The sequence below is a fragment of the Pleurodeles waltl genome, chromosome 1_1, assembly GCF_031143425.1.
Source record: "Pleurodeles waltl isolate 20211129_DDA chromosome 1_1, aPleWal1.hap1.20221129, whole genome shotgun sequence".
In the NCBI taxonomy this organism is placed as follows: Eukaryota; Metazoa; Chordata; class Amphibia; order Caudata; family Salamandridae; genus Pleurodeles; species Pleurodeles waltl.
The window spans coordinates 369,949,827-369,963,688 of NC_090436.1; the positions used below are offsets into that span (position 1 = coordinate 369,949,827).

Consider the following 13,862-nt stretch of genomic DNA (forward strand, 5'->3'; position numbering starts at 1 on the left):
GAAACTACTTTTACTTTTTAGAAGTGGAAGCACTTGCAGACCAGTGATTTATTGGGTGTGTGTTGTGTTCGTGCAGACGTTGGTACTAGTCTGCTCTTCCTCCCTGGGTAGGCATTTGACTGCTCTGCCCCTGGGAGAGTCAAGTGGTTCCCAGTAAGGGTAGATTTTGGATTTATTGCTTATGAAGAACCACATCCCTCATAATTAATATCCCAATTCTTACAAGTAGTGTAAAAAGAAAGTAGCTGCTTAACCTTCTCAACTACCCCTGGACAAAGCAATGGTATCTGTTTTCTGAGCACTGTCTTTAAATTAGTAACACATCTATGATTTAAAGCATATTTTAAGTGTGCCTCCACTATAATACAGGGGAGCATGGAATCCCTGTATAAAAACTTGCCTCGAATGTCCTTATTATTGTACAGTTGTGACACTTGGGTCCTCATTACAAGGCTGGCGGTCAGAAGACCGCCAGCCTCCCGTGGAGGTCCTACCACAGCGGAGCCGGCCGTAAGGACCACCACATTACGAGTTGTGAGGCTTGGCAGACTCCAAGCCTCCACAACTCCACCTGGCCTGCTGGTGCAGTCGCACCGCCGCAGTCAGTGGTGAGCACCTCCAATCATCCAGCAGGCACCAGTCTGTCGTCTGGGTTATGAGGCTCCAAACTGCCAGGCTTTCTGTGGCGGTCACCCCCACATTAAAACCGTGGCGGTCACGCACCCGGTGACAGAAATATAATTCCTGTCGCTGACACACATACACACGTCCCCACACATCCCCTTCACCCGTCCACATACTCACAGACATCCCACCCCTTCACTCATGCATGCGTTCACATACACACCATTCAGCATACGCATACATGCTCTCAGACACCCCCACTCACTTGCATTAATCCTCACAGACACCCCCATACACGGGCTCATACACACACACACACACACACACATTCACTCACTCACACTACACTCCCCTGCCCCCGCCTAGGCATACACACACACCCCCCTCCCCCCCCCCCTTTGGATGCCCACCTACTTACTTTGTTGAGGGGGACATCCGGGAGGGGATGGGTCCTGGTGGTCTTGCACCGCCATCACCACCACGGCAGCAGGACTCCGCCAAGCCGTATTACAGCTTGTAATACTGCGGCCGGAGTCCTGCTGCCGTGGCAGTGACAGCAGTGAAACCGCTTCTTCAGAGTCAGACTTCCGCCCAGAAATGGGCTGAAGTCCTCCAAGGACTCCTAATGTGACAGCCAACAGACCGCCACCCCTGGCGGTCTGTTGGATGCAGCAGCTTCGGCGGTCCTGGAAAAGGACCGCCAAAGTCGTAATGAGGGCCTTAGTCACCTGTAATGATGTATTACACTTGAGTTCTGAAGTCATAATGCTTCCTGCCAGAAGCCATGGTGAAAGGCAGTTCACTGAGCATAGTTACTGCTGAACTTTAAACAATGAAAACTGGAACTGGCTTTTTCTCTTTCTGGTTTATTTTTCTCAAATGAACATGTGGTTGGCTAAAAGAAAATATTTATGGCAATATATGTATTTTTGTATGCTGTGCATTACAGGAGAGATATATGGAATCTCTAGATGTTTTTACACATTTTGAAATTCTGAACAAGAGAATTGTTTAATACTGCTTACATTACAATGATTCCAATATTGGTTTTTGTAAACAAATTACTGATTTTATTTTTGTTGTGTTTAATTTCACATTACTGATTCTGCTCACTTTATTTTTCACATCTGCAACCACACTATATCTTTAATATGAAAGACCAAGGCATCAAGGATTTAATCAGGGTGATGGTGTGACCTTATAATACAAGGCATAAGATACCACATGCCGTATATGATAAGGATCTTGCAAGTCACCCTGTAGTTCCATGACTTTGTTGCTCTATATGGTCACACAAATCCTCAGTGACTAGCAATACCATTATACTATTCAGCAGGGGATACTTTATTCCTTATATAAATTACATTCAAATTGAGATAAGAAAGAGCAACTATATAAGGTGGTTGAGCAGTTGCATATACATAACTTTGCCACTAAGGTATTAGTAAGACCTGCGCGTCTGTCCCTAGAGGTGCAAGAATTTGCTAGCTCTTCTTTGCACAGAGACAATGGCGGCCGCCGCTAATCTCAAGGGAAGACGGGGGGGTTGGACAGGGGAAATTATAAAAAAAAATAGAAAACTTACCTGTCCTGCCACTCGCCTCACTCCTCCTGATGGTGTCCCAGCAGTCCCTGGGACACTAGCTCAGGCTTCCCACGCAATCCTCATGCCATTACTAGCTTGAGAACAGTGCCAGGATAGGTCGGAATGGCTTGTACTGCTGCTAAGACAGTACATTGGAGTCTGTGCTGTGCAACACTGACATGAACACTTAAGTGCACTCCACTCCTCCTCCCATCTCCCTTGGCCCAGCCCTGTGCCTCCCTACATATTCTGGCTGAGCCAGCAGCAGAAAAATAAAACGTTAATAAAATATAGTTTCATTTTTCAGCAGATGGCTCTTAGCCAGTGGGGAAAAACTCCTTTGCCATTGCAGAGGAGCCGCCGCTGGAGAAACAGAAGAATATTAAAGCTTTCTTTGGCCTATTCCGCCTCTAAATCAGCAGCACGAACTGTTCTGTGTGTCCTTTCTCAGGTACTTCTGAATCTTACATCACTGCAATGTGAGAATTCCCAGAAACACCTTTCACGAACTGGAATTCATCCATTTATTAGAACTTCACTCAATGCCTATAACACTTGATGTTCGATTTGCGGTGAAGGAGGTTTATTTCTGAAAGAAATTAAAATGTGCTCCTGGTTCCTGGTGAACAAGACCTTAGATCAGTGATTTATATTGGACTTACGTCTGGCCACCTTATTTGCAGTGCTTTAATTGCAAAATAATAGGTGCCGATGCCCAAATGGCTGCTCATTCGCCCGCGGCCGGTGCTATAAAATGTCAGCTTGCCAAATACCAATGGTGTGGAGTCCTGAATACACCTCAGTGCCTCTTTAATTCATTGCCAGGCAATTCCTGCTCATAATCTCACTCTTACAGGTTTCTGCTTTCTCCTTTGGCGACTTATTTTCTCCATTTCTCTTCATTAGCTTATCAGTATAATTTGTTTTTTAATCTGTTGGTCTTGGGAAATGTTTGATGAGGAGAAATAAGTCCCGGCCCTCATAAATGAGTGCTGGTGCCCCTCACCGGCAACCACCGGTTCAAATTAAGCACTGATTTTTTTAAAAACTCGTTCTTTTTGCCCTGTTGTGCACCTTTGCTACCATCTCTTTGCTTCTGATTGGATTTGTACTATGCTATGAAGTATTTGTCTATCACCAACTAAGCAGAAAAGGGTTACTAAGTTCTACAGTGAATTATTTCAGAAACAGAGCAGTCTTATGGTGTTTTAAGAAGGGCATTTATAACTTACCATCCGAGAAGCCGTACTGCAACCTGACCTGGTGGCGAAGGCGGAACACATGCACTTCAACTAACTTGGTAAGGGCCTCGCCCTCTTGTTGGGACATACAGATTCAATAATTTCATATACAAGATTAAAGAAGATGACCCCGTAATTCACCCCAAATATTATTTGATTACTCACTAATAGTTGCTATCTACCATCCATGACAAATGCTTAATATTTTTGGCTGTGAAAAGACCTCACCAATGAAGGTGTGATAACTTGGAAAAATAAGTAAAACCGACTTACTTCAGAGGTACAACAGTGTCAAACAAAGGAAATAAATTCATATGACCAGAGTTTCAAAGGGCTAAGTCCTCCCCGCAGTAATGAAAACACTGCAGAGCCATACTAGTTGCACGCTGTGTATTACACACATGCCGAAAAATATTGAATAACAATAACACATTTTTATTGTGATGGTCATTCTCTACAATGTGAAAGTATGTTTTCTACTAGTTTCTTAACAAAGCACAAAGCCCCTTGAAAATGCAATACTGCGTAGCCACGTGATTTGCCTAGCGCCATACGGTTTGGTCAAGAAGCGAGAGCAACGTTTGTTTGACGGTTAAAAGTATTTGCTGTTTGTCCCTGTAAATGCCTGTTGCTTTTCAGCTACTTTGTTTGGAAATTGTTCATGCTTAATTTGAGATTTCTTGAGGGCCCCTCCCCGACCCAACGCACCCCTCCATTCCCTTGCTCCCTACTTTTCTGTAGGAGTTTGGGCTTCCTCACTTCTCTCACTAGGTCCAGTTCAAGTTGGCTGTTGATGCCCACCGGTTTCAAAGTTCACTCACTACCACTGCCAACTTTGAAACTGGAAAACCAGTTTTGAGTCTCGGCATCAGCTCAACATCCTGTGATACAGGGCAAATCACTTAGGGCCATATGTACCAACACATTTTCCCATAGACATAGAATGGATAAAACCCTTTGATAAATCTGGCCCTTAATCTCTACGTGCCCAAAAAAACAAAATGAATGTGTCCTTGTGTAATGTGACTTGCGCTAATGTAAAGCGATTGAATACTTCGGAGTCGAGTTAGCGCTATTAAAATAAAATTTTAAAAAAGTACTAAATTCTTAAAGTTTAAGAGGCACACACAAAAACAGTTGAAATGTGACATGCCTGGGATCCCCAAAATCATTAAGATGGCAGTTGGTAGAGAGACAGTCCGTGGTAGAGTAGGCAGAGACAGAGAAATAATTTGAAAGAGAACATCATTGACAGTGGTAAAATAAAGGAGAAATTCACAATCCCAAGGGGGCCCTTGGGTGGTGAGGACTCGGGGCAGTTTCCCCATGACTTAAAACGTCTATGCTGGGGCTAATATGCCTAATCATTGTGCCAAGAGTTTCAAAATGAATCGCTTCAGCTTGCATCCACATGGGAAAACAAGATGAGCTAATTACCATACATGCATGTGAATAAGATAGTTTATGTTGGCATTTGGCAGATGAGCAAGTGTACATGTGCTGTCAAAATATGAATGCTAAAGTTGAGCTAGACCTCGTGTTTGTCAGTAATAAAAAGCCGTGGAGTTTGGTAAGGTCTTCAAATTTCTTAGTGCTGAATAACTGCTCTCTTGTCTGTCAGTTGGTGAGCTTCATAAATGAGGCTGACAGACTTATTATGGGCCTGTTGTACACCAGTGTTTGGGCTATATGGTCACCATTGGGCTTTATGGTTGTCATTGAGCTATATGGTTACCCCCAGAATTTGAGGCAGGAGCTTGAAACAGATGCTTAGGCGTGGGTCAACCCGAGCTCCTCTCAGACTCTTGGCAAGAATGAGCCAAACTTTAATGTGACTTCTGCCTCCCACCCACTGTCTAGACTCATGCGCCATGACTTAAGCACAAAGCATTAACATTTGATGCAAAATAAGGGAAAATGCTACTAATCTAGTGGCTGAATGTACAAATAAACCAGATAAGACAGGATCAATCCTGGCTTCTCCACTGCACAAAGCCTCCTTCATTATCACATATGAGAGCACCTTCAAACACCTGAGTTCTGGATGTGTGCTGTTCAAAAACCTCTTGTGTTTGATGCAACAGGCTATAACATTGCGCCACATATAAGTTTAGTTTAGTTTAGTTTTATGCATTTATAGAGCGCGTAGCTACCCTAGGGCATCCCAGCGCTGAAGGTACAGGAAAGTTCTTGAGAAAAGCAGGAAGGATAGGCTAGCGACTGAAGAGAATGGTTTTCAACCTCTTCCTAAACAGAGATTCAGAAGGTTCATGGCGGAGGTCAAGAGGTAGGGCATTCCACTGACAGGCAGCCTTAATCATGAAAAAGTTTCCTCCCCATGATCTATTGACACGGGGTATATGAATCTGCGGAGTAGAAGAGGATCTCCGGTGTCTTGAAGGAGTGTAAATGGAGATTCGCTTTCTGAGGAAATGAGGGCCTTTGTTGTGTAGAGCTCTATGGGTGATACACATGGTTTTAAAATGTATATGCTGTTTGATCGGCAGCCAATGGAGTGTTGCAAGAGCCGGCTTGGCAGATAGATGTCTGGGACAGTTCGTAAGGAGTCTAGCTGCCGCGTTCTGCACAATCTGCAGTTTCCTTACTACATATTCCGGGGAACTAAGATAAAGAGAATTCCCATAATCCAGGCGGGAGAGAACCAATGCCTGGACCAGGATTCTTCTGGATGAAACGGGAAGAAGATTGAGAATCTTCCTAAGAGATCTAATGAAACCAAAGCAGACAGAGGAGATTTTCTTTGCTTGTAATTCCATCGTAAGACTGGAGTCCAGTACAAAACCTAGGCTTTTTACCTGTCCTTTAGGCGGAGGCAGACTGATAAAGGCCTCCGAGTACCATGTTAGAGGGGATGCTGGAGAGCCATTGCCTACGATGAGGTGATATAAGAAGAATCCAAGCCTCAACAGACTTGCCTTCTATTTCTTTGACTGAATTGTCATAAGAGTTAGGAGCAGGGAACAGGAAAGAAATGTTTCTAAGTCTATGGTTAAAAGCTATCACTTTTAATAAATACTTTTCAATGCAGTGATGTAATTTGATTTACAATGGTAACACACATCTTAAAGACATAATTTTTTTTTTAATATTGAAGAGATTGTGCCACTTTTACAGGATGTTTGTTTCATGATTTATATGTCAAACATTTCCATGGCTCCGCTCATGGGTGGGCTCTCTGTTAATTTGTCGACTCATCCACCTTTACATCGTGTACCCCTTACCTTCCAACTTTCAAGGGCAAGCACAGTTTACCATCTCTGCCCCAGGCAAAGTAATCCTTTTCATCACACGCCTTACCCCTGCCTACAAGAGTATAATTTGTACCATAGGCAATCCATGGTTAATTGTAACTTGCGCATGCCAGACACTGTTTAGTCCTTCTCTGCTGAATGTTTATTCATAAACGTTTTGATAATAATGGACTAAGCCCTGGTTTCTCTGGACGACCCACTGGATTGTGTGATAAAAATGTCCCTGCTCCTAAATAAATGCACATTGTTATATAAAAATACAAATATAGCTCCCTTGATGTGTTGCATGCCAAAAACCTGAGCGGGCAGAGATGCACCAACAGGTAAGCTGCGGTTACAGTTGGTAAGATCCAGCTAGTGTTCTACGGTACACTGTGCATTTAGTAGATGAGCACCCGCCTACAGCAGGGGCTAATCTTAACCTGTGATCCTGGGACCTCTGGGAGTCCGCAAAGCCTACTCAAGGGGTTCTGCAACTGCTTAGAAAATTAAATAATATTATCTTTTATAATAAGGTGTATATAAATAAGGAAGGAAAAAGTAAAACTGAAAAATGTAAAACTTTCAGTAAATGTGACAGAATTTGAAACTGTGGGCTAAAAATTGTTAGTATCCCCAAATTGATTTGTGGGAGCAGTGCAAGTGCATCAAACAGAATAATAGTTGGGCGATGCCTCAACTGAATTTGGAAAAGCTCCAACCTTCCCATTAAAATTTAGATTATTTTTAATATAATATTTCAAAATGTGTGTCTTTGTTTGATTGATTCTGTATTGTTTTGAGGTTCAAATCATCTAAAATGGTCACGTTAGGGGTTCCCGATCTTCCAGTAATAAATCAGTGGGAGCCAACAGATTCTGTTAATAATTAAGTGAGCTCCCTGGCTTTCAGTAATAATTAAGTAGGTGTCCACAGAATTCAACAGGTTAGGAACTAGTGACGTAGAGGACCTTTCTCCTGCAGACAGGTCTTTTGTCAATTTAATCCCATGGAAATCCAAAGTGTGTGGCCATTAAATCGATGTGCAGATTATTAGTTTGTAGGTAGCTGTCTGTGTTAGAAAGTTACATACACGGCCCAGACCTGGATGGCCTTCATTAACCATTCGTTTGTTTCTTCACAGCTTGATAACATGCTGTCACCTCCATCGATACAATTACGGAAAACGAGCAATCCTGAAATTTTGTCTGCAAAATCGTTGAACCTTAAAAGGCAGCTGAGTGAAGATGGACGGCAGCTCCGGAGAGGCAGCCTTGGTGGAGCTCTTACTGGTAAGTTGGAGATCTAGAGAAAATTACAGCTTGGAATTTAATCAGCCATACAAGTGCTTGAGATTCATAGTAAGAAGTGCAGGTACTTGCTAACCTTGAGTCCCTACCGCTGAGAAGTGCTGGTACTTTCCTGTTGGTGATACTGCTCCTCTGCAATAAGTGCTTTTACCTCAACCCCATGGGTAGTAATGCATCCCTGCTGAGAAGCTCTAATACTCCCACTTCAGTAGTAATGCATCCCTCCTGAGAAGCACTAGTACTGTACCCTTGCTGGTAATGCATATCTGCTGAGAAGCTCCAGTACTCTCCCACTGGTAGTCATGCATACCTGCCGAGAAGCATTAATGCTCTTCTGTTGGTTGTACTGCATACCTGCTGAGAAGCGCCAGTACTCTCCAACTGGTAGTAATGCATACCTGCTGAGAAGCACTAGTACTCTCACATTAGTAGTAATGCATATCTGCTGAGAAGCACTAGTACTCTCACATTAGTAGTAATGCATCCCTGCTGAGAAGCGAAGGTACTCTCCTGTTGGTTGTAATGCATCCCTGCTGAGAAGCACTAGTACTCTCCCTTCAATAGTAATGCATCCCTGCTGAGAAGCACTAGTACTCTCCCTTCAATAGTAATGCATCCCTGCTGAGAAGCACTAGTACGCTCCCTTCAATAGTAATGCATCCCTGCTGAGAAGCACTAGTACGCTCCCTTCAATAGTAATGCATACCTGCTGAGAAGCACTAGTACTCTCACATTAGTAGTAATGCATATCTGCTGAGAAGCGAAGGTACTCTCCTGTTGGTTGTAATGCATACCTGCTGAGAAGCACTAGTGCTCTCCCTTCAATAGTAATGCATCCCTGCTGAGAAGCCTTGGTACACTCATGTTGGTTGTAGTGCATTTCTGCTGAGTAACGATAGTATTCTTCCACTGGTAGTAATGCACCCCTACTGAGAAGAGCTGGTACTCTCCTATCCAGACTACATGCAGATAACCAGAGTTCACCCATTTAAATCACTTGCTGATACAATGCTTAATACACTTAAAAAGAATTATCGAAGAAAATGACCTTCATGATACCACGCACAGCAGACAAGAGTTGGGCCTCGTTATTTGTAAAAACATTAACATTCTGTATAGTTTTGATTACAGATATTCATGTACCTATCATTATGAAAAAGACCTTCGGATATAATGAACGCTTTCACTTGTCTGTTCACAGGTCCGTTTTATTTTCGTGCCTTGTGTACTGTTATTGTTTTTTTGCGGCTTTAACCTCAGTAGACATGTTGAATCCTGAAGGGGCTAATAGTCGATTTGTATTCATGCACTGGTCCCTTCAAGTCGGATGTCCCTTTGCATTTTATTTGGTGTTTAACATCGAATGCCTGTCCCTAGCCCCCAAAGTGCTATCTGCAGCCAGTCTGACGGTCTCGGTTGACACTGGTGCCTTGTGCAGTTAATTGTGGGCAGCAAGCTGTTACTGATTTTAACAGATGTTTTGTGCTATCGGTTAATGGGCACTTCATGGCCCATCTTTCCTCTTTTTTGCGCGAAAACAAATGTCAATGCGATCAAAATGTGTAAAATAACATTCTGTAAGTCATTATTGCTGGCTGCTCCTTAGAGTAGATACTTAAACCCTTAATGTAGTGCCGGTCTGCAGGAGAGGCTCGCTTCTTACTTTCTGTGCCAGGCCCTTTCTGGTGCTACTCAGGCTGAATATAAAGCATATGTTACGAGGTGCCACAGATGGCGCGCGAGGAGGGTTCACAACTTGCCAGCCAGTCACTGCAGCAATCTGCAGGTATCCGAGCTTGTCTGACGTGTGCTTTGTCCTTGCTCGTGAGGCACTGTGCGCCTGAGGTCTGCAGTCGAGGCACTGGAAACGCAAGAAAAGTTGTGATATCAGCACATTCTATCAACGCGCTGCACCATCACTGCAACACGGAATTAAACTCTGTGTGGAATACAGAGCCCCAGACAGTCCCGCAACTAAAGGGTATCTCTCACAATGGCATCCCACCCCGCAGGCTGAAGTGCCTACAAAAGGATGGGCACTGCTTTAAAGTAATGGAGGGAAGGCATTATTGTATGTTAGGAAAGCTCATTTGGGAAAATCCATTCACTGCTGATGTCTGTGTAAACCAGCCACAGGACTACATTCTGGTTTGTGCATATATAGTGCTACGAGATCCCATCGTAAGACTGAGGGCACTCTGAATATGTAAGTCATTATTAAACGAAAGAAAAAAAAAGTGGTATTACAGTATAAGATAGGCAGCCGCAAACTGCAGTGATTTATGTCATAATTTATTAACACTTGGCGCCGAATTTGGACAACAAAAGTGACGCAAACTCATCTAAAATTGTTGAGATGGGATTTGATATCCAATGAGAATCATTATTTGAGTTGAAAAGCTCCCTAAATTAGTGCTTTGCGTTGCTTGGCATCAAGGGGCATACTGTAGGTGGTACATAGGCATTCTGATGCAATTACCCATGGGTTTTTGCTCTAAATCTCTATAAACTAACATTCTAAGATCGGATTTACACCATCAACCTGTCGCCATCGAGGTAGGCGTAACAGTGGAGCAAGTTAAAAAGTCACCACAGTTTTCCAAATCTGTAGATGTGCTGCACCGTACAGCACACTTCCAAAGTGGGAAAAGTATTAAGCAAAGTTTTGATACTGGAAGGGTCCATTTCCAGGACAAAGCCTATGCATGTTATCACACATACATCCTTGCACTAGAGTTCAAGGGTGTGTGCTTGGTGCAAGGCTACCTGAATTGCACAAGTGCAGGGAAAAAGGAAAACAGTGCCATATCTTAATAGATAACTCAGCGCAGCCATGTTAGTTGTTTGAAAAGTTTCTAAATCTGTCCTTTAGTGTTTAACATAAAACACGTTTGTTAAAAGTAATATTTTTAGTAATACGCAATCAGACTTATGAAGTGCAAACTTTATTTTTTAAATACTTTTCTATTAGAAGGAGACACTCCAGAACTTAACTGAAACCCACTTGAATTAATGTTAAAAAAGGATAAATCTTTCACGCCAAGAAGCCTGCAATGACTTCATCAAATAAAGCCACATATTCGCTTCTAGGCAGCCTTTAGTTTTGCTGGTTAACCAATTGCATACTTGAATATTGGCTTCACGGAACTGGAGTTTGGCATTATCTGTTTTAGAACAGTTGTTTTGTACAAAAACAAAATAGGAAAATAGTTATTGTAAAAATATAAAATATTGGCAAAATAGTTAATAGATTCTGCCCACTTAAGCCACTGAGATTGTCTGAAAGCCGTTTACAGGTGGACAAGGCTTTTTGTATTTTTCAAGCTTCTCCTACCTTATGGTGTTGTGCTCTCTCTGCCTAACTAGCCTGCTTACAAGCTGCCCATAAATGACATGGGTCCAAACTAGGAACTGTGGACCTCTTAAATGAGTAGAATGGAATTCCACATGGAAATTCTGCTCTGCAGCGTTCCTGCACTCAAAATTGACTGTGTGTGGGAACAACAAACCCACATTTACCAGCCAGAAAATCCATCCGGTAAAATAGCTGTGGGACAGGTCACATTGTAGCATGAACCCAACATGTGCTCTTCCTTGCTAGCCAGCCTTTCCCCTTCTTCCTTCACTCTCCTTCCCCCTAACCCACACACCCAACTAACTACAGCAACATGCACACTTTATGGCAGGCACTATTTTAAAAGCACTCACTTGACAAACTTCTTTGTATTGAGGAAATAAACTTTCAAAGCAGGAGTTTGTTTTCTCCATGCAAAACATAAGTGGTCTAATACACAGAGAACTTCTCCCTGCATCTGGGGGGCAATTTACATTTTTCCTTTCTCTTCCCTCCACACCTTGGGAAGGGAAAATGAGTGATGGTGCCACTGCCCTCAGCAAGGTGGGACAGCCATCGTTGTTGCTTGGTAGCCCTTAACCAGGTGGACTGCCATTTCATAGGTTCACACCAGCAGAGGTGGCAGAGGCTCCACCAGTGTAACCACTGCCCTTCCCCCTACTCTAAATAAAGTGGGGAAACAGCAGGTTTGGTGGAACTGGACCACTGCAGTTTTATGTTGATGCTTCCACTCTGCGAGACTCTAAATGAGGCTCATAGTTTCACCTCTGTTTTTTTCTTCTGGTGCCATTATTTTTGCCTGTAAGAGTTATAACTGCTAAAGAAAATAGTAAGAATGGTCTGATAAGCATTGTTCTTCAGAAAGTAGGACAACCTGGAGGTAGTTCTAGGCATATCCTGCTGAGGTCTTGGAAGTGAAAACAGGGCTTCGCCCCTCCATCTATGAATTAAAATATATACAATTTTGTGTTTAACAAAACACAAATTTGTCTGTATACACACACACACACCACTTTGAGAGCACCCCCTTTTGAAAGCACCCATAAATGCAAACAAATTGGGCATTACAAATTGTCTCTTACTACTTTTAAGAGTTCTTTTTTCACAAATTCTATTTCTTTGGCCTACAATTCCTTAAAGGCTCTATTCCAGCAAGTGTCCAATCTTGCCAATCTGCTCTGTGTCAAAATGTCTATTCCCCCTCCCAAGTTATTTGTGACAGTTTGGCATCTTTTTTTAATAAGAAGATCACAAGAGCAAGACCGTCCATAGTTGTAATGTCCAGCTTTCTGTTTCATTCTGTCCCAAACAGCATGATTACAAGCCTTAACCCTTTATCATGACTGCTTTCCCACTGGTTAAGGAAAAGGAAGTTTACTCCTTGGTTACCTCCCTAATGCTGGGCACCCCAGATGAGGTATGTCCAGACGGGATACTAAACTTGTTACATCTACTGTTATCCTTAATGCTTCTTTTCAACTGTGAGAATTACTAGTGGATGAAAATAAGTTGTTTTTAAACCCCTTTTACTGTAGCCAAACCTTGGCCCCAGGGCAGAAGCTTATTATTAGGCGCATCTTGTTTTTGCCAGCAGTCACCAGCTTTCCAAATGTTTTGAAGAGCACCTGTCACTAGATGCTAGCCAGATGAGTTTAAAATCTGGTTTAGGCTGTACGATTGCCGGTGAGACTGTAATCCCATCAGACAAGATTGCAATAATGACAATTCCACCTGCGATGCCATGTGGGCCATAGTTTTCTCCTAGAAAAACCTTCCTTTTATTCTGTGGCATAAGAAATATTGTGTTGCTAATGTTGCCATCATTTCTAGATTGAAATATACCAATGCTTATTGTATTGCCCTTCCAGAGTCAGCTATCTACAAACTTCAAGGAATTTAGAATGTGGCAGCATGGCCTGTCATGCAGTTCCTTCTCTTTTGTTGTTTCCTCTATCTGGAATGCACTCCATCTTGGCCAGCATAAAAAGAGGACCATGCTGTGTTTTGGAAGACTCTTAAAATTAATCAGTTTCATTGATTATCCTCGTATCTTTTCTGATGTTGTTAGTTTAATGCCAAGAAGACTTTTGCTGCACTTTTCAAGTAACTCAACTCATATCTTGCATATTTAGGTTTTCAGTATATTTAGTGGGTGCCCTCAGGCAATACACTCTGCCATGCTGGCAGTTTTGTATGAAATCTAGCAGATGTGGCTGTGTTTTGGTGATGGAGCATGGCACCATGAGAGGTAGCTCAGGTGTTTGGGGCCTGACTTATGGGTAAACTGAGACACAGCGCAGCTATGTGAAGCCTGAACATAAACTTTATGTCTAACCAGGGTCATTCCTCTTGTGCCTAAAGCAAACACCACTCTTATCAGCTAATCAGAGTACATTATAAGACTGAAGCACCATTTGATTTAAAGTATGTTTTTTCTCCTGGACATTGTCTATGCAGAGGAAGAATGCAAGCGCTCCCCTGGTGTAGGCATTACAT

General features: G+C 42.7%; 1 protein-coding gene across 3 annotated transcripts in view; it reads left to right on the forward strand.

Moving 5' to 3' along the window:
• The window catches only part of MAST4 (microtubule associated serine/threonine kinase family member 4), a 1,720,607-nt gene that overhangs the window by 559,952 nt on the left and 1,146,793 nt on the right, over positions 1 to 13,862 (forward strand). For all 3 annotated transcript variants that reach the window (XM_069222961.1, XM_069222970.1, XM_069222979.1), the window contains exon 2: positions 7,846 to 7,993. In XM_069222961.1, coding sequence (XP_069079062.1) covers positions 7,846 to 7,993 — 148 coding nt within the window. The remainder of the gene's footprint in view (positions 1 to 7,845; positions 7,994 to 13,862) is intronic.